At 38.7% G+C, this 20,295-nt stretch overlaps 2 protein-coding genes across 2 annotated transcripts; one reads left to right on the forward strand and one right to left on the reverse strand.

The window, feature by feature from the left end:
• The first annotated feature begins 9,396 nt into the window (after positions 1–9,396).
• LOC133837278 (mucin-2) lies at positions 9,397–20,262 on the forward strand. The gene is given in 7 exon segments (XM_062267975.1): positions 9,397–9,465; positions 9,957–10,123; positions 12,941–13,149; positions 17,354–17,506; positions 17,508–17,571; positions 17,664–17,918; positions 18,013–20,262. Coding segments are annotated over 6 exon segments (2,517 nt in total). The 5' UTR covers positions 9,397–9,465; positions 9,957–10,035; the 3' UTR covers positions 19,761–20,262.
• LOC133837285 (uncharacterized) lies at positions 13,921–15,704 on the reverse strand. Its single transcript, XM_062267983.1, has 2 exons — positions 15,547–15,704; positions 13,921–15,482 (listed from the first exon to the last, which is right to left on the reverse strand). Exons 1-2 carry the CDS (start codon positions 15,547–15,549, stop codon positions 14,187–14,189), a joined length of 1,299 nt encoding a protein of 432 aa, XP_062123967.1. The 5' UTR covers positions 15,550–15,704; the 3' UTR covers positions 13,921–14,186.
• Positions 20,263–20,295: the final 33 nt, after the last annotated feature.

A 20,295-nucleotide genomic window follows, 5' to 3' on the forward strand; every position in this document is an offset into this window, starting at 1 on the left:
ATTAAACAATCAAAATAATTTGAAATGCTAACAAAAATAAATTATATTTATCTAAGAGATATTTAATTAAATATCGAATGGGGTAATTATATTTCTTGTTCGATTTGTTGAGTATTTTTCTTACCATTTAAATTGTGCATAGTTTTTATTCAATGTATATAAAACTGCTTCAACAAATTTAAAGTTCGCCAATCTCATAATTTTAACTAAAGTACAACTATTTTTTTCTTCGTTTCAACTGCCTCGCTCTAAATAATTGAAGAACATTAATAAACTTATTTTTTTTTTTTTTACAAGTTGTCCAATTTCCTTATAAAAAAAACCCATATGAAATATTTGGTACTTGAGGATGCATTTACAATCTTCTACTTAACAGCCTTGGCTTGCCATTTGAGATTGTGTGATATATGGAAAACTATGATTCGCACAATTAACTGACCCCCATATCTGGCTATAAATCAGAGCTGATAGTCGAGAAATAAAAATGTGCTCATATCCTGTGTGGGAAGGGCATTCAAATTGCAAGTCAATGCAAAAGCCGAAGAGACAAAAGATACAAAAGTCGAATGTCAAAACTTGTTAAATATTGAATTGGCTTAGGCAAGGAAGAGGGGGAGATGAGGGAAGGGGAGGAGAGAGAGACTGAGACATCGTTGTCATCGTTGGTGGAGGCACAAAATATGGCCATTAAAACTAAATAGTTAATTTTTAATTGCGCACGGCTCGTTGGGTTTGCAGACAAAAGCGCCAAAGCGATGTGAGTGTGAGTGTGAGTACGAGTATTCACAATCAAGTATTTGAGTATTTGTCTCGCATTCAAAGGTTAAATATTATTTTAATGAGCTCAGCTCAAAGTGGGACTGGGACGAATGCGAGTACTTGAATAAAGCACAACACAAAAATAAAGAAGTAAAAAGATGAGAGAAGCAACGAGAAATAAAAGTAAAATACAACTAAAAGCAAAAGCAAAAGCAAAACATTTTCTCCAAATGTGCGCGGCAGCCTCAGATAGCTGCAAAAAGGTCAACAATGTGACTTTTAAGCAACGCCAAATGCCGTCTCTCTCGATGCTTCGTCTTTGGCCCCATCTTGTTGCCTTCTGTGTCACGGCATTCGCTGATGCCAACTCGGCTGCTGCTGTCCCTGTCCCTGTACCTGAAGTCCTAAGCAGCCATCATACCATATGCTAAGCAAATCGTTGCTTAGCTATCGGATACGCCTCCAAATTGGTCAGTCAAAAAAGCGAAAAACATCGAAATACACCGAAAAAAGGGTTGACTGCATTTCCGGGCCCATAGAGAAAACCACAAAAATGTTGCCGGTTTCCCACACGCAGCATCTTTTGATGCGATCGCAGACGATCTTTAGCCATGGCAAACCGCACGCACGTAAAAAATCAATTCAGTGTTTTGGTTGATCTGCGTTTAGAGTTTTGTAGTCGAAGGCTAACACAATAACGAAACTAATTTCGATGCGGTTGTTAAGTATTTCCAAACATTTGAAGACGAAAAATAGAAGAAGAAAAAAATGTAGAAAAATTGTTTGTAATATTTTTTGTTTGTAGAGAAGAAGCTGCTCTGCTGCTGCCGTAGCATTGTTTGCTGATGGACAAACACTTGAATGCAATTGCTGCAATAACAGACAAAATAATAACAATGGCCAACAAGGCGTATAATTAATAATTGATTGAATTTGAACTCGAGGCAACAACTTTAGCTGCAGCTGCTGCTGCAAAAGAACTGAAGAATTTTCCCAAAAAATGGCACAAACTACAAATGTGAGTGCGAGTATGAATCGCATGAATCCATTCGAAGGAGCCCAAAAGCCAGAGACAGAGTCAGAGCCAGGTGTGCCCATATGTTGACTCTATATGGAGGCAACACGTAAAAGCCGCAGACATTGCAAAATCTTTACTGCAATTGTAATCACTATTGACCATAAGAGCTGGCAAAGTGGTTAACTTCGACTTCGATTCGATTCGATTCGTTTTGATTCGATTCGTTTTTTTGTGTTTTTATGATGCGGCGCATTCCCAGCGCTTTAGCGCTAAGTGAAATTAATAAAAATTGCAATCAACTTGAACGAACGATGCTGCACCAAAAACGTCAACGCGTCTGCGCAATTCACATAATTTGTTTAATTAATTATGCCAACACATTTTCCATTTCCATTTTGCCATTTTGCTATTTTGCTTTGACGCTTTTATTGAGCAATGTGGAATGATGTGATTTTTCACATCAAACGGAAAGCAACAAATACACAAAACAGAAGCCAGCAACAAAAAAACAAAAACTGTAACAACTATTGAAAGCCAAACGGATTTGGTTAGCTTTCAAAAAAGATGCAACGAGTTGAGGTTCGTTCGAGTTGTTGTTGCTAACTGTTCGCAACATTCTCAGCAGGCGCCAAGGCCAGTGGCATTTTGTTGTCGCATATGCATGAGACTGACTCCACTCCACTCCACTCCACTCGAATAGACTAGACTAGACTAGAGAAGACTAGACTCGAGTCTAGCATCCGATCTTCGCAGAGAAGTTCAACAGTTATCGACATGCCGCAACATTTACGAGCTCAGCCAAGTTTGCAACTCTGAAACTTACAACTTACAACTTCCAACTGGCAAGTTTTGTGAGCGGCAAACGGCAATCAGCATCGCATATATTTTTTTTGAAGCGCTTCTTGCAATTACCATGCGACGTATACGTAATATTCTAGCCATTTTGCATAGCGAAAGATGTTATGCCAGTTTTAATGCAGCCAATTATACTTTTTTATGCACTTGTAAGCTCCAAATGCACTTTGCTTGATTAAATTTGCACAGATTGCAAATTGCGATCGACAGCAGAAAAAAACAATTAAGGAAGCGACAGTCAAGTATACCAGACTGTGAGATACCCGCTCCACATTTTGAATAAAACTAAAACAGTACAGTATTTTTAATAAAATATACCAACTTAATACCACAAAAATACTACATATACTAATTGTTATATTTGGTATATTGATATAGTAAAAATATACTAAAAATATTCAAAATATACTAAAATATACCGGGTTGACAACTAAAGTAGCAGTATTATTAAAAAATATACCGAATTAATATACGTCATACATTTTAAAATATAATTATTGCTATATTTGGTATATTGTAGTACTATAGTACTATAGGTATATTGATATAGTATGTACTACATTAAAAATATACCAGTTTGACAACTAAAGTAGCAGTATTATTTAGAAAATATATCGAATTAGTATACCGCAAAATTAAAAAAATATACTGATTGTAATATTTGGTATATTGCTATAGTACTACATTCTAAATATACCACAGCGTACTAAAATATACCAGATTATCAGCCAAAGTAGCTAAGTTTTTCTTATATAGTCTCTGAGATCTTCTCTGTTAACGCTGATCAAGAATATATATTTTATAAAGGCGGAGATGCCTCTTTCTGCTTGTTACATACTTTTTCTGCCTGCACAACCTTCTACTACTCTTCTACTCTATGGGTATGGAGTATAAAAATAAGCAGCATGAAAATCGTATTTCTAATTAAATTCACTTTTTGACAGTTTTTACAAACTGCAGTTGTTAACTTCATTCAATAAATTTTCTTGATAAATTTAGGCAATAGAAAATGCTAGACTTTACTGAATTTAACTTAAATTTGCTTTGCTGTCTTGGCGTACAAATTAAATGCAATACAAAAGCCTCAAGTCGCATACGTAATATTTGCTGCACTTAATTCGGTTATTGCCTGCTCTTTAAAAACTTAATATAAGCGAATATTATGGCTGTGCTGTGGTGCATTTAATGGTAAATAAATCTGCTAAGCATAAATAATATTCTGTGTCGACGTATAATTTAAAATTATAAAAGTCGAGACGTATACGTAATATTAACTGCATTTGGTTTGGTTATTACCAGTACATTAAATAGTAATTATTAACGAATATTTAATGGTTTATAAATTTACTAACTATAGCTAATATTCTATGGCTTCATTATTGTCTGAGCAGCTCCTTTAATGAGTAATGTTTATGGGCACTAAAAAAGTATTTTATGTTGATTTTTCGTCTGCTACTTACTTAGGTAAGTAGCAATAAATTTAATAAATGACTTGTGTCTAATATTCTGGCAAATTTTGCATTAGTAATTTCTGCAGCTTACACAAAATTTATGTGGCTTTTAGTGTAGCATATAATTTGATTATATAACCATACATTTTTATTATTACTTTGTGCCATCTGCCATAGTGATGATTCAACTTTCACTTCAGCGAGACGTTATTCTGGCATTCGATTAGGCAAACATTTATTGGCTAAAGTTTATTTAGTTATAAAGGCAATTATTGCTGCTATGTATGGAACAATTAAACAATTTGCTCAGGCGAATGTCGAGAGTCGCAAGTCGCATTCGCTGCGCTTTTTCATTTTTATTTTTTTGAGTGGCAGCCATGGGAAGCAGAGCTCAGGGCTTTAACTTGGAATGATGATGATGATGATGATGGCGATGCGGCTGTGGCTGCTGCTGGAAAAGTGTCGAAGTTGCAAGGCGATGGCGATGTCGAAGTCTTGAGTCTTGAGAAGCGAGTTGTGATCGTGCTCAAGGACGCTTTGCCAAAAGCAAATATAGCGAAATGTATTAAAAAATATAACTTACCGCCATTTGACATAAATGCCAATTTAAATGCTGCAAAACGCATAAATCAGCAACAGCAACAGTTGCTGGTGCTGGTGCTGGAGCTGCTGCTGGTTGGTGTTGTTGTCTTGTTTTGTTTTTTTTTGCAGCCTAAACAAACGATAAGCAAGTGGCGCACCTCAAAAACGTTTTTTGCAAAATGCTTTTGCCAGCGGCAGCAATTGAAGAAGACACCACAGCAACATCAACAGCAACAGCAACTGCAATCGAGGCACAGAGTTCAGCTGAGGCAACACACAACGACGTTGACGTAGTGCGACAAAAGTTGCCAGCAAATGGCGTCTAATTGAATTAACATAAAAGTAAAAAGCGGGCATAATAAATGCGCATAATTTGTGTGCAGTTGAAGTCGCATCCTGGTCAGCAAAGTGAGAGAGAGAACTCGGCATCAGTTTGGCATTTAGCTTGACAGTTGTCGGTTGTTGGTTGTTGGTTGCTGGTTGCTGGTTGTCGTTGTCTCAGCTAAAGAATACTTGGAGAGAAACAATGCGACGGCGCAAAAGCTCATTAACATGATTACAATGAATAATTCCAACCGCTCGCTGTGGCAAATAATTACGAAAAATGCATTTGTATGGGCATTGCAATTAGTCACAACAACAACAGCAACAACAACAGCGATCAGTTTGAGAGAAGAAGTGTCGGTGTTTGGATTCTTGGCAACAGCAACAGCATCGCACTCAACTTGCCATTCCCATAATTTGCAAATATTTTTATTTATTTTTGCCGCAGACTAAAATGCAGTTGTAGTTGTGGTGTGTATGTGTGTGTGTTTAAGGCATAGCAACTGCAATGTCTATAACATTTTCTCACGTTTCGTTGTGAAGATTTCGGCACAAGTTGCGCCTTCGGTACGAGACGCGAGTTGGAGATGGAGGCGATGGCAATGCCTAGGCGGGGGTGAGCCTCTAATGCGCGTTTTATGCAAATTGTAAAGCCCTCATGCTCTACGACGACGGAGACGACACATCGCGTTGGTTTTTAGTGGCTGCTGTAACATGGCCGCAGTTTGTTTCCATTTCATGACAAACGATATCACAAACGAGTTCGTTGCCTAAGTCATTCGTTTGGCAGAACATACATACCAAAAAATATGCCGCATCATGGCAAATGCGTCAAATTAGCCAACTTACTGACCCAATCCTGGCTGAAGACTTTTTTGACAGTGCGTTGAAGCTTGCGAAATGCGCGAGCTTCGACGTCGCCTCATAAGCTGTAAATTGCACAGCTGCAACATCGACATCGACTGCTGCCACGTGCAACAGGCGCAGGCGCAGACGCAGGCGCAGCGAATCACAGCCCGAGTGTGTCGACTATGTAATTTCTTATTATGAGTCTTTTTTTTTATTTTTTTGTTGCCAGTTGTAAGAGTTGCACTTTATCAACGTGAAATCTGCTTGGCAGACAAGCCAAAGCAAAAGTCTGCTGCTGCTGCTGATGCTGCTGCACAATTACTCAATGGGCCCCCGACAAGCAATTCCACAAAAATTGAAATGCCCAACTGCAGTCTCCCATAGCCGAAAGATTTTAATGCAGCAGCGACTCGTTAGCTGTGTGGCTGCTAACTTTGAATTGTCGCTTTTGTGGCATCACACAAACACATACACATAGAAAATGCCAGCTCGCTCAGTTCAGTTCAGCTTGTTCGCCTGCTTCGCTCATCTTCAGCTTTAATTGAAATTTACTTTTGCTGATGCAGTTGCCTTGTTGCCTGTTGTGGTGAATGTCTGCATGCATTTTCCATTCGACTTTGGCTCCCACACATTGTGCAAATGCTTTCGGCACTTTTACTGCAGCCAGCACCTTATATAATCCCCCCCAAAAGATTAAATAATTTACGTGGCAAATCTCTTGCCCAGGCATTCTTAACAAGACCCTAAAAAGTACTTTACTTTTAGGCGGCCTCCAACAACAACAGCAACAACAGCAAAAGCTCTAACAACAATACACTCAAGTCGTGTCTTTGTCGTGCAGCGCATTTATCAATGTCAGGGAAGCGGAGGTTAAACTTCCAAACTTCCAAAAAAAAAAAAATAGACAAAATTGATGTGGATTTAATTGATGGCAGGCGCTAATTAGAATTCTGCTCGCTATCGAACACTGCACAACATAATTGGATTTCTTTGCGATTTCCTTCCAACCAAAAATAAAAACTTCCTTGTTATTGGCCTTTCCCACGAAGTTCGTCCGATCGCGTGAGTCATAGCATTTCTTTTTTTTTTTCTTCTTATTTTTGTCTACGCTGCGATGCAATTCGATTCGCTTCGCTTCGGGGATGACACACAAAACGTTGGGCACCAACCATCAAATTGAACATTTATTATGTTTTTACACAAAGCTAGCTACAGACTGAGACTGAGAGAGAGAGACGCTTACACAACCCAACTGGCAGCTGACTGCAGAAATTAAAATTAAAGGAAGCTAAAAGCTTGTTTGTAGCTACAACTTCAGCCATATGGCAAATGAGTTTCCTTTCCTGCAAGTCACAAAGTCACAGCTAAAAGGAAGCCTTTAAATTGATGTGAACATGCATTTTGAAGGTATACAAAATTTAATGGGATTACTTATTCAAGTACTTTTAAAATTCATTTATAAACAGAAAATCTTATGATAACAAATCCAATTAATATTGAAAGAACACACAAATAAAATCTCTTTACTAATTAGAGTACTTTTAAAATAAATGGAAAATCTTGTAAGATATTCAAATTAGGAATTATATAATAATAAAATCATTTTCAAGAAAGTTGCTTATGAAAGTCTCAATTAATTGAAACCTTCAATTTAAATAAAATGAGAATATTCGAAAATATTATTTATTTACTATTAAATAATTAAAAAGGTATTAAGTATTTAATCTCATAATGGAAAATCATCAATAAATTAAACAATTCAAAATTATTTTTAATGTTTTATTGTTAAACCATTTTAATGACAAATAAAATCAAGAGTGAAAGAAATGATCAATGAATTTTGTTTTCAAAGCTCCAAAGTCACAGTTGAAAGGAAATCTAATTTTAATGGCCATATAACATATTTAAATTCATTTTGAATCTTGGAATTATAAAAAATAATTATCATTGTTATTTACTAAATATTTCAACTAAGAAAGGAAAATCTTTCCTAATAACTAAAATTTCTTTTAAATGTTTTGAATGAAATTATCGTTGAAGTTTCATTACAAAGTCAGAAAGATAAACTAAAAGAAACTATTTAATATATTTAAATTCATTAAATTTATCGGTCTACTATGTAATTTGCTTAGAAATAGAAAAGCCTCTAATCGCAATAAATATACTTCGCAAATATTTTGAATATCTTTTTACCGAAAACCTTGTTAAATGAGAATTCAAATGAAGATTCAAAAAAATTATAGCCTTCAAAATATTTTAAGATTTTTTTAACTAAATTATTTGGTATATTTTTAAGAATAATATCACACTTTTTAACTTTTATTCAAACTGGGTAGAGAGTACACTCGTAGCTTCCTTACTTGTTTCAAATTGAAAGTGACAAAGTCATACTTAAAGAAAACCTAAAGTAATAGTCATGACTTGGAAATTAAATTGAAGCAAACATAAAGGAAGCTTGCAAGCTTGTAGCATGCTTGTTTGCAGCTGCATTTACAACCATCTGGCAAGCTGGGTTTCCTTTTGAAAGTCACAAAGTCGCAGGCTCGTCTTCAGTTTATACCTAGTTGACATTTTTCTTGAGGCAGACAATTTTCCGGCAGCCGTTCAACCTCAACTTTGAAATGCCAAGCCAGCTGTTTGTTAGGGCCAGGGCACTTTGATGGACAGGGCATGGCACAGAAGTGGCAAGCCAGCGACGCCTTGACAAATCAAACAACAGACGTCTGGCTGCAAATGTAAAAATCTGGCAAATCCAAAACACCAAACCAAAAAAAAATAAAGCAACGCCCAAAAATATGTTTGGAGCTAAAAGCTGGCAGAGTTTTGCGGGCGTGCAAATTCCCACACTGCAGCAAAAATGCCGCGCATTCCCCACTTGCGAAGCGATGCCACACTACTTACCCATATACGCGAACCGGATTGCCGCCGTGTTGAAGTTGCAAGTTGCAAGTTGTAGTTGTAGCTTTAGTGGCAGCAGCAACATCTCGACTTTTGGCCCGCAGAGCAGCGAGGCTGGGTAAATGACAATGCCGCCGCGCCATGACTAACTATGACATAATACCTACTCAACGGAAGATGCAACCGACGCGATGCTAGTCGCAAGTCGCACACACACACACACACATACACATATGTATTGTGTGTGTTGCATGGTAATTGCAGGCGACTTTGCGGTGGGAGTGCGGTTGGGAGCAGAGTTCGAGTTCGAGCCCTGCGGCGGCATCTCTCGGCTGACGTAAGTGACGACAAGCTGCAATTGCTGTCAAGACAATAATGTAACTACACACACTACACACACCACACGGCGTATGCGTAATGTGCGTTAAGCATGCGACACATGCGCCCGTCCGTTTTTTCAAATCAAACGAATGCCGCAGCAGCAGAAGCACAACGTTGAAATAGAAGTCGCAGCAGCAGCAACAGAAACGAAGACAAGCAAACTCGATTCGTGTGCGATTCGCTGCCAACGACGACGTCGCAGCTGCTGCTGCTGCTGGCTGCCTTCTTCTTTTGGGGCCCAAGTGGTTTTTCCTTTCGCTTTCAGAAATCATTTCGCTTCGACAACGTAAACGATAAAGTCGCAAATCGCGCATCACTGCGCCTCTCGTCTCAGGCTCGTCTCGTGCGGTTCGTAGTTGAACTTTTTTTGTCTATATTCCCAAGACTCTCAGTTTGCTGTTGCTGTTGCTATTGCTGTTGCTGTTTGCTGTTGCCCAGTCAAGTGTGAGGCAGAGGCCAACATAAGTGGAGAAGCGAGATAAAGACAGCAAAGTGGCAAGCGAGTGACTGCCTCGTCTTCTCAACGTTTCGTTGCACATTCTAAATGGTTTTCCGCAGCAGTTTTCGCACCTTGCGAAACTAACAAATTCGAAAATTCGTACGCATTTACATACGACGACGACGTCGAAGAATTTTTCGTCGAATTTTCAACTCGAGTGCCGTCTTCCATGGCATGACAAACAGTTTTCTGAATCGAAAAATGCATCGCTCGATGATTTTGTGTTAAAACGAAAAACAACCAAAAATCAACCAAAAACAAAAAACAAAAAACGAAAACCAACAAACAACTTGCGCGTTTTGTAATCATAATTTTTGGGTGTTGTTGTGTCTTGTTACAGTGCATTCCATGTGAATCTTTCTAGTGCTTTTTTGGATAATCCCCTTTTCTTCGGATATTATAAATTACCTTAACTTTGGATGCATCACACGCCTAGCGTTGGATTAAACACTTTACAAACCAGCGTCATGTCGTCGATTAATTATCAAATCTACGCCTTTCTGTTGGGTGAGTATGCCCCAAAAAGCAGGTAGCATATAAATTGCATTAAATTGAATAATTGTGGTGGGAAGAAAGTCCGTTGAAATCTTTATAAATTATTCATGATTAAATAATTTTTATGGGAGAATCACTTCATAACGGTTGTTGACATTTTAAACTAGTTTCGCCGCAATTCAAAAGATATTTTTAATGCACATATTTTTTGGACATTTATCTACTTATCATAATTTAAACATTGCAAATTCAGTTTGTAGAAAACAAGTTTCTTTCCATTATTATTTTAATGGTTTGTTATTGCCATACTGAATTTTTATTATTAGCGAAATCATTTCTTTAAAGAAGTTTTGCACTTTTAGAACACTCTTCAATCTCCTACGTTTATTTCCATATTTGAATTGGGGTTAGCTGGAAAAGTTCATTATTTTTTCCTATTTCGGAATTGGTTAGTTGGAAAAGTTATGTCATTTTTCTATTTCTATGATTTTTTGAAATACAACTCTTTGCTTTTACTTTCTGAATAAAATGTAGATAAATGGAAATTTGTTTTATATTTTTATTATTTCCTTCTTTCTTAAGAGGAATAGAAATTTCTTTTGATATCTTTCTTCCTTTTTGAATTAAATATAATAAACAAAGTATTTCATTTTAAAATTAAAAAAAAAAAGTATTTAATTTTTAAATAGAAATTTCTTTATTTACTACTTTTAGAATATATTTTATTTTTAAATAGATGTTTCTTTTGATACAAATTACTATTTTAAAAGAAGATTAGATTAACTTTACAGTTGAAGCAAATACATATAACACTATACTTAATTTTTTAATTTTTTTTTTTAAAGTAACAAAAATTAAAATCTTTGCTAATTAAATTACGTTTAAAGCTACTTAATATTTTTCCTAAATGAAATTTCTGGTAATCTAACTCACTTTTAATTAGATTAAATGAATTTACAGTAGAAAGCGAAAACCCGTAATTAAATAAGGAAAGAATCATTCCACAACATTCTAAAGAATTCGTGAGATCACATGAAGAAGCGAAGTATTAAAATTTGCTAAGTTAGGTAAAGAATTCATCTTACAGGAAATTGCAATTCAGCTAAAAAAAAGCATAGTCATTTAATAGAAGTATTGCATGCAGGAAATTGAGAATCTCCTTAATTAGTATCAAATTGAAATCATTGAGATTCTTAACCACACATTCAATATCAATTCATGAGCATAATTACAGATCACAAATTCTTCTTCATTGATTCCATTTCCTTTCGATCATTAGACGAGAGGAACCTTTAGCTTCAATGGTAATGTCTTTTGTGTTGACCTTCCTTCTTAATATAATTAAGCTGATTCGATGGGAGCAGGCAGACACGTAATGTACTGAGAGCTGATCGTCAATAACTAATTCGCATGATCATTAGCTGAGTCTGAGGCGTTTTTTAAGAAATTATGCAGTGTGTGGCTTCCAAGGTTGCAGACATTAACAGTAAACAGACAACAAGATGAGATATATCATGGGGCATGAGTACATGAATTTCGATAACTCACAGTGGCAGACGAAAATAATGAAATAAGTAACGAATTTGTAACGAATTGCGGCAAAAGGTTGCAGACAATTATATTCAACTGATATTGGGTCATCCAGATGATAATTATATGCGCGCGGTTTATCTTATTGTGATCATTAAAAGACAACGTCAGAGACGACGCGACTCCGCCTTACGGAAGCAGGGCAAAGAAATTTTAAATTGAACAATCCGTTTTTTGTTGTTTTTGGGAATAACAAAAGAGGAAAACAAACGTCTGACCCAGCAATCAAGCTGGGCATCGCCAGCCATCATCATCATCTGCCCAGTCATAGTTCACAAGGCAAACAAAAGACGCGCAATTGAAGAGGGAAAAAAAACGAGTCGGAATTGAAAATAAAATTCATTTGAATTAAATGCGAATCTTTAAATGCAGCAAGACGAGACAAGAGACGAGTCGAAGTCGGCTCTTTCTTCTTAGGCAGCTTTTCTCTGTCTGGCTTTTATTCGCCACGATGATGAATGAGGCTTTGCTCGATTGCATAATTCCAGGCAAAGACAAACAGACGGACAGCAGACAGACAGACAGATTTGAATGCAATTTGTGACGAGACGAAACGGACAGAGGGCGATTAGCATTGGTTCTGCAACTGCAATTGCATTAATTGCAGCAAGCGCATCTTCCGCTAGCATTTTGTAAGAACAGTAGCCGCAAAAAAGCAACAGCCACAACACATCACTGCAAAAGTTGGCAACGTCATGGTAATTAGCTGTTTTGGGCCATTAAAAAGCCACGATGTACGCTATATGGTAGACAGACAAACAAACAACATTGGTAATCCATAACTTGTGATTGACATGGCATTTTAATTGTTCGGCCCTCATATGAGAAACATATTCGTGTTCGTTTTTTTTTTTTTGGGCAATTGACACAAGTGCACAAAAGTATCACTGTGGGAACTTTTGGGAGGGGGAGGGCAGCTGAAAATATTTTAATGATGTCTTTTATTTCGTGGTATCAAAAAGCAATTAACGGAGATAAATAAACCCAAACACACACACGACAGAACTTGATGTGAAGCAGCCTTGAGTAGCTTTACAAGCTGGAGCTAGAGTACGGAGTACATAAATCATGAGCTCGTCTCTCCGACTCCGCAAGCGAAAGTGTTGTGTGCCACAATAAAAAGCTGAAGGTCAAACCAAAGACTCTAGACAACGCGACTCCAGCTCCACACTTGAGTTAACATTTGAAGATTAACAACGCGCACGATTTGCTTCGTTTTTTTCTTCTTCTCTGTTACAGCAACGACGCTGCTCTGGCTTGGCGCTGCCCAAGCGCAGCTGCTTGACGAGGATGAGGATGTCTTTGGCAGGCCATATCCCACGTACAGTCTGCAGAATATGCCAAAGACGCAGTTCACGTGCCGTGACAAGATACTTGGCGGTTATTATGCCGATCCCGAGACTCAGTGTCAGATGTTCCACGTCTGCGTCAAGCTGCCCGGAATTGGGGTAAGTGCTTGCAACCATCAACTAGCTACACATACACATACACACACACACACATGCACAACAACAACAATATCAAAAGGCAACAGCAATCACAAAAGATGTGCCCTTGTCGGAGTGAAAAAAATAAGTGTAACTTTTAGCTAATTTTACCTTGAAGCATCAACTAAAAATAAAGAGAATAGAAATGTCGGATCGAGCAAGAAAAGAGAAAGAATGTGCTGTTGAAAACATAAGTGCAAACTTGCCATCTTAAATGTACATACAAAACGAAAGACTTAGGCAACGAACTTGTGGAATTTGCTGCAATGCAGAAAAGGGAAAAAATGCGCGAGAAGAGTGAAATGACATGAGAGTGTGTTGAAGATTACGCAAGACCAACTTTATCATATCAAATTTACATCATTTAGCCATGAAATTCAGAAAGTAAAACGGAAGACTTAGGCAACGAACTTGATAAGACGTGTTTTTTAAAAAAGAGAATTCATAGAATAAATCATAGGGTGTATTGCAGTTAACTTTACTGGAACTATATCATATAAAATTTACATCATTTCACCTTGAAATGCAGCCTGCAAAACGAAAGACTTAGGCAACGAACTTGCATGAGCTTGGCAATGAGCTGCAACAATAGAAAGATCTAAAGATTTTAGAAAATGTACATAATTTTGCTTTGAAAAAGTGCCAGCTAAACGAAAGACTTAGGCAACGAACTTGAAAGATTTTTGCAAAAATAGATCAAAATTGTTTGAGAAGAGTGAAAGAGCTAGATAGTTTTGTAACATAAGTGCAATCTTTATCATACTATATAAAATTTACATCATTTTACCTTGAAATGCTGTCAGCAAAACGAAAGACTTAGGCAACAAACTTGCTGTGTGTGCAACGCGCTGCAATCTTTCGCACTGTCAGCTTGCAAATGGCAAAGTTGCAGACGGCAAATGTGTACATGAGACTTCGTGACGCGAAAGAGAGAGAGTGAGGGAAAGAGACAGAGAGAGAGATAGCACTGCCTGTTTGCCCTTTAAGTGCTTAATTGCCTAACGCTCGCATCTCTCATCCAGCTGCAGCGTTGTCTCCGGCAGAAGCGAGCTATGCAACTCATTGCATATCGTGTCAAACATCTGGGACAACTGCTCATCCCGCTGCTGTTCCTGCAGCCGCAGAGTGTGGCTCTGTTGCTGCCACAACCGTTCAAACATTTCCGCATAAAAAGCGAGATTACGCTGGAAGAGCTCACGCTGTTCTTGCACCGTGTCATTGGCTTTGGCCAGCAGCTCATGCAGTCTACTTATAGTTTTGTTCTTTTGCTCCAGCTGTTGCATGTGCTGCTCCATGTTGCTGGCTAGCTTGGCCATCATGTCCTGCAGCTCCAGCATGTTGTCGATGTTGTCTTTGGCAGCCAATTTGATTTGCTGCATTTCTGCAAATGCCGTCGGCTGCTGCTCAGCGTGTTGTTCACACTCCTCTTGTTTAATTTGGCATTTTCTCACCTCGAATTTAAGGTCGCCGCTCTTCTGCAGTTCATGCAGCTGCAACTGTTGCCCATCGCAGCTCCAGAACTCCAGACCTTTGAGTTGTTCAGTTATAATTTTATACAGTCGAAACTGTCGCTTGTAAAGTGCACGCCACAATTTGTTGGAAAGTGGGAGTTTAGCTAAAGACTTTTGTGGCTTTTCTGGCAGTATTGTGTAGTTGATAATTACGCAATACTTGCCTTGACCCAGCAGCTCCTTGAGCAGCGCTTCTAATTTAATGTTGTAATAACGCAAATGCGTCTTTTCACTTTGCGCCAAGGCAACAATGTGCTTCATTAGCGAACCAATTGGCGTGGCAAGCTCAATAAGATTACTTTTCTGTAGGTGCAATAGTTGCAATTTTCCATTAAGGTTTAAAGTTTGTTCCAGCTTCGTTTGACGCACGCAGATTGTGAAGAGTAAACAGGAATTGCAGCTCAATTGATTCACCACTCTGCGCATATACAAATAAGCAGCAGCTGCCGATGCCACAAAGTGTTCAGAGTTTGATTTGCTGCTTTCAACACTCAAACGTTTACACTCGCCATCAATCAACACATGTTTGATGCCAATGTTCAGCTCTCTTCTCGCTTCCAAAGCATAAACGCGACTAAAGAGCGCATTCAGTAAACGTCCCAGCAAATCCTGCGCATCACATTGATTATCCTTAGTATTAAAATCAGGCCAATCGCAGTAATTAAATACGCTGCTAGTGCTGCCCTTGAAGACATCGTCCAAAACACTCGAGATGGCCTCTTCGCGCAGCTGCGATTGCTGCTGATTGAGCTCGGTCAGTTGGCGAAACAAATACACTTTGGCCTATGAATAGGAAATGGCATTGAAAGTTGTCTCACACACTCATGAAATTTGGAGCTCGTCTTACCATTTAGCATGCAATAAATAAATCGTCAGCCGAATTGGTAAAAACGAGTTCAATTCAAATATGTTTGTTGTACATTAAACGTTAGATTTGGTTGCTTTTTTATTTGTATCTGTTTATTCAATTAGCCTGCTGAGAGAACGAGAACAAATATCGAGAACGTTCACTTCAATTAACCAAGACACAAGACTTGGCTTCGCTTTTTTTTACAATCGTTCTCATTGCCTACCTCAACATCAACAACAACTTTGGCATCATCTCACCTGGCTGGCTACCCGGCACTGCAGTTGTTCCGCTTTTCGTATTCGCATCGATTACTCGCCGCAAAATGTCAAGTGCCAACGCGAAATGCCAAAGTTGCATTCGGCCTTTGGCTTGTTAGGAAAAACAAAAAACACAAAACAAAAACACAAAGTCTAAAGTCGCAAGCATCTAAAGTCAAAGCCTTGCGCCGAGGCTATTGTAATTTTTGTCACGATATTTGGCAGCGACATCTCCTCTGTGTGTGAGACTGCGATCGGCAACAGAATCACAAGCATATAGCAAAGTATTTTTGTGGCGAGATCTTAGATGTATGAGTAATTAAATGCCAGTCAAAGTTGAGCTAAAAGCGCTGCGCATATTTGCGATAAATAATATATATATATTTTTTTAGAACAATGAACTTTCTTCAGCAACTTAATTGAATACTAAACTTTATGAGCTGCTTTAAACATTGATTTAATTAAATAAACTGCTTGTGAAGACGGATCTAAGCATTCGACGCTGAATTTATTTACTCTCATTAGTTGTTTCTATTCAAGCTTATTAAAGCAGTTTTTACTCGTCTCCACTTTATTTAAGTAGATTAAATTTATAATACAATCTCCTCAAAATCACTGCTTATTAATCAAATTAGACTCATGTAATCCTCTCCTTATTCAATACAAGTTTTGGCATACGTTTAGACTTAAATTTAGAGCAAAGTTTGTTAGAGTGTGACTTGCAAAATAGGTATTAATAAAACACAAATTCAATCTCGTGTCAGCCTAAGAGCTCAACCAGCAGCTTAGCGCCGTAAATTTAATCGCAGATTAACGCCGCATGAAATAAATGACTATCCAAAAAGACAGTTAACTTAAAACTGACCTTGCGCCTGCTCTTCAATCATCAATTTTTATGTATTTCGTTTTCGAACTACACATTAACATAAAATTAATTGACAAAATACCCTAAAAAGAGTGTAATAATTTAATTTGGTAAATCAATTTATTATAATGAATTCATCGAATCATGTGAAGATTTATTTCATTGATCAAGAGCTAAAAAAAGATGTAGTATTTAGTTGTAGAAATAGTAGTAAGTCATCTTAACTCATCTCATTTAACGACTGTCATTTCTTAATCAAATTGTCATCACCTCATTAACAATTTACAGCATTAACAATTTCATACTAGTTGAACATAAATTTGAGTATAAGCATATACAACTTATTTATTTATAGCTCATTTCATTTATAATTTTATTATTTGTATATATTGTTTGCTGCATTTTTAAACACTTTTTTGATTGCCGTTTGCCTTTTGATTTAATTTATTAACCTTAAGCACGCTTGTATTCCAAAACTAATTGTGACATAAAATTTTGAAATTGAATTTTGCATGTTGATCTGGTCTGATCTTACCACATACTACCTACCACATACCATATATGATGCTTATGATGTTTAATGCTGATTTTGATGATGCCGCTTTATGCAATTTGCAAATATGTTACATATTGTGTGCACACACAGCTCTCACATCGAAGAGTTCATTCGTTTGTCCAACAGGTGCAGGACTATCGCTTCCTCTGTCCCAACAGCACGGCCTTCGATCAGGAGCTGCAGATCTGTGCCAATTGGGCCGATGTCGACTGTGACAAGGCCACCTCGTATTATGACAACAATCATCTCAACGATCTCTATCGCGACGGCGATGGCAGCAGCGGCAGCAGTAAAAAATGCCAACGAAGAGGAGGCCACATTCCATTTACAGCGGGCCGAAAGTGGTTAGAAATAAATAATGATCCAATTATGTGTTATTTATATAGTTTTTATTTTATTTTTTTTGTTATTTTTTTTGTTTGGGTTTTGATTACAGCTGATGTGCGTCGCAGCAAGGAGCATCAAAAGTCGCGCCCCAGACACAATAATTATGGTTCAAGTGGAGCGAGTTCGGCAAGCAATTTGAATGCTGCGGACAATACGCAGACATCTAAGAGACCCATCACCAGCTATTATACGCCCACCACAAGCAGCACCACAACAACAACAACAACCACTACAGAGCGCAGCTACTACAACAACAACCACAACAATTACAACTTCAACAACAACAACAACGATGACTCGAAGCGTAAGAAGACAATGGCAACTTTAAAATTTATTACACAAATTAATCACGCGCTTGTCGCGATTTCCCTTCTCTCGCTCTCTTTGTATTCCCATAGAAGACATCGATGATATCTTCAAGGGTTCCCACAGCTCGCATTTCTTTGCCAATCGCCACGGTGGTCGCGAATTCGATGAGGAACCATCTTCAGCTTCAGCTTCGGCTCCACGTTCCCGTCCAAATGACTTTAACGATTACAATCGCAAGACTACCGAATCGGCAAGTAAAACGCGTGCCACGCCCACACGCAGACAGACAACGCCATCGACCACAACCACAGCATTCACAACGACCACAACAACAGCGGCTCCAGCGATCAAAAAGATCACGTTGCATGCTTCATTCAATGCCGATTTCCAGGACTTCGCTCAGGCGCATAGCTTCAAATCGACCACGCCCAGTACACAGCCGCCCACAGCGGCTACAACTCCCAGACAGCTGAGCTCTGGCATCACGAGTCGTTTTAGCTTTGGACTGAACGATTATCAGACTCAGGAGCGCATACAACCCACGACTTATAATCCCAACTATCGTTTCAAGAGCACCGAGTCGGTGGCAAGTTCCACCAAATTGACGGGCAAGAATGCGCAGGACTTCGACAAGGAGACTACAAGGCAACGCCAGAAGCCAACGGTGGCGGCACGCAAACAAAAGCTGGCTCCTCAAGAGTCCAACTTTATCAATCACAATGAATTTGCTGAGGTGGCCAAGCCACAACCTTTCCAGGCGGTGCCCAAGAAGGTGAATCAACTGGAGCCGCAGTATCAGCGACCTAGAGCACAGCCACAGCAATCCTTGGGACGCGTGGGCAACCAAGAGCCGGCGCCTTTCAAGGCTGCATCCTCTGCTCCCGCCAAACCACGCAGCTTTGGCAGTCGTGGTAGCATCACCTACAAGGCCACAACACAGAAATATGCGGACGATGAATTCTACTATCCAACCACAACGAGCACGCAGAATCCCAGCAACAACAACAATAACAAGAAGCAATCCACGGCTTCTGTTAGAGATGCTTTCACGCCAACTACTTTCAGACCCACAACCTACAAGAAACCCTACGAACAAAGTTTCTATCAAACGCAGCAGACGCTGCGTCCCAGTCAGAGTCCTGTGAAGAAAGCCACTTCCGTAACTGCTGCTCTGCCCACCACAGCTAATCCCTACTACAATGTGGATGAGGATGATGGTCAGTATCATCCTGAACTCTACGAAAATGACTTTCCACGCAATCGCTTCAAGTTCTTGCGCAATCGTAGCTCGAGCGCCACAAGCAGCACAACAACAACGACAACAAGTGCGCCTTACTCGAGTCGACAACCACATGGCTTCAGTCACAACAACTTTCAGCAGGCGCACAGTCATCTGAAGAGTCAACAGCAATCGTCACAGCAAAAGGAACGCGAAGCCGATGTGAGTGATGAGGATGAGGAACTCTTTAAGACGGCACAATCGTTGAACTTTGGCGCCGCCAGCATTAATAAACTGCGTGCCGATATCTACAAGGCGGAGAAGACATCGCAGGCGTACAACTCTCAGTACAGTCCACAGGCAGCGCCATCTAGTCCGACGACGACCAGCAGACCAACAACTTACAGCGGCAGCAGCAGCAGCAGCATTTCGACCAGCACATCGCGTCGTCCGACAACCACAACCACAACAACAGCCAGAACAACCACAACTAGCAAAAGCACCACTGTGGCGCCCAAGAAGTCAGCCAAGAGCAAAAAGGAGGAGAAGAAGAGCAAGCGACCGCCGCATGCCGATGAGGATACCAGCTACGATTATGCCTACTATGACACGGACTAAACTAAACAGAAAGTCCTTGCTTCCCTAGCCCAGCCCTCGAACTTACTTTACTTACTTTTCCTGCCACAATCATGACTTCTTTCCGCCGCCAACTACTCGTTTATAGGTGCCACAGTATTTGATAACAGTTTTCATACCCTCCCTCCATTTAGCTTTTTTTCCATACAGCCAATTTAATTTGCTCGCATTATTCACCCAGCATTTTGTATCGAATACCCATTTAACACTCGCGTTTAATATTCATGCAAAATCAGTTGCGTTCTATATGAATTTCCATGCGTGTATCTAGTTATTTAAATAAAATAAAAAAGAAACATATTTTTAGTCGTTAGACAATTGTTAAACTAAAATGAAACGAAACAAAACACACACTAAAAATCCAATTCGATGTGCAGCTGGCAAAATTTAAAAAAACAATTCTTTTGAAGTATTTTGTATTTTTTGTAATGGTAAACAAGTATATGCATTACGAAATTTCTATTAATTTTAAGTTTTCTTGTAAATAAAACGATAAATAATACAAAGACGGTGTTTT

This window comes from Drosophila sulfurigaster, chromosome 2R, assembly GCF_023558435.1.
Source record: "Drosophila sulfurigaster albostrigata strain 15112-1811.04 chromosome 2R, ASM2355843v2, whole genome shotgun sequence".
Lineage (NCBI taxonomy): Eukaryota > Metazoa > Arthropoda > Insecta > Diptera > Drosophilidae > Drosophila > Drosophila sulfurigaster.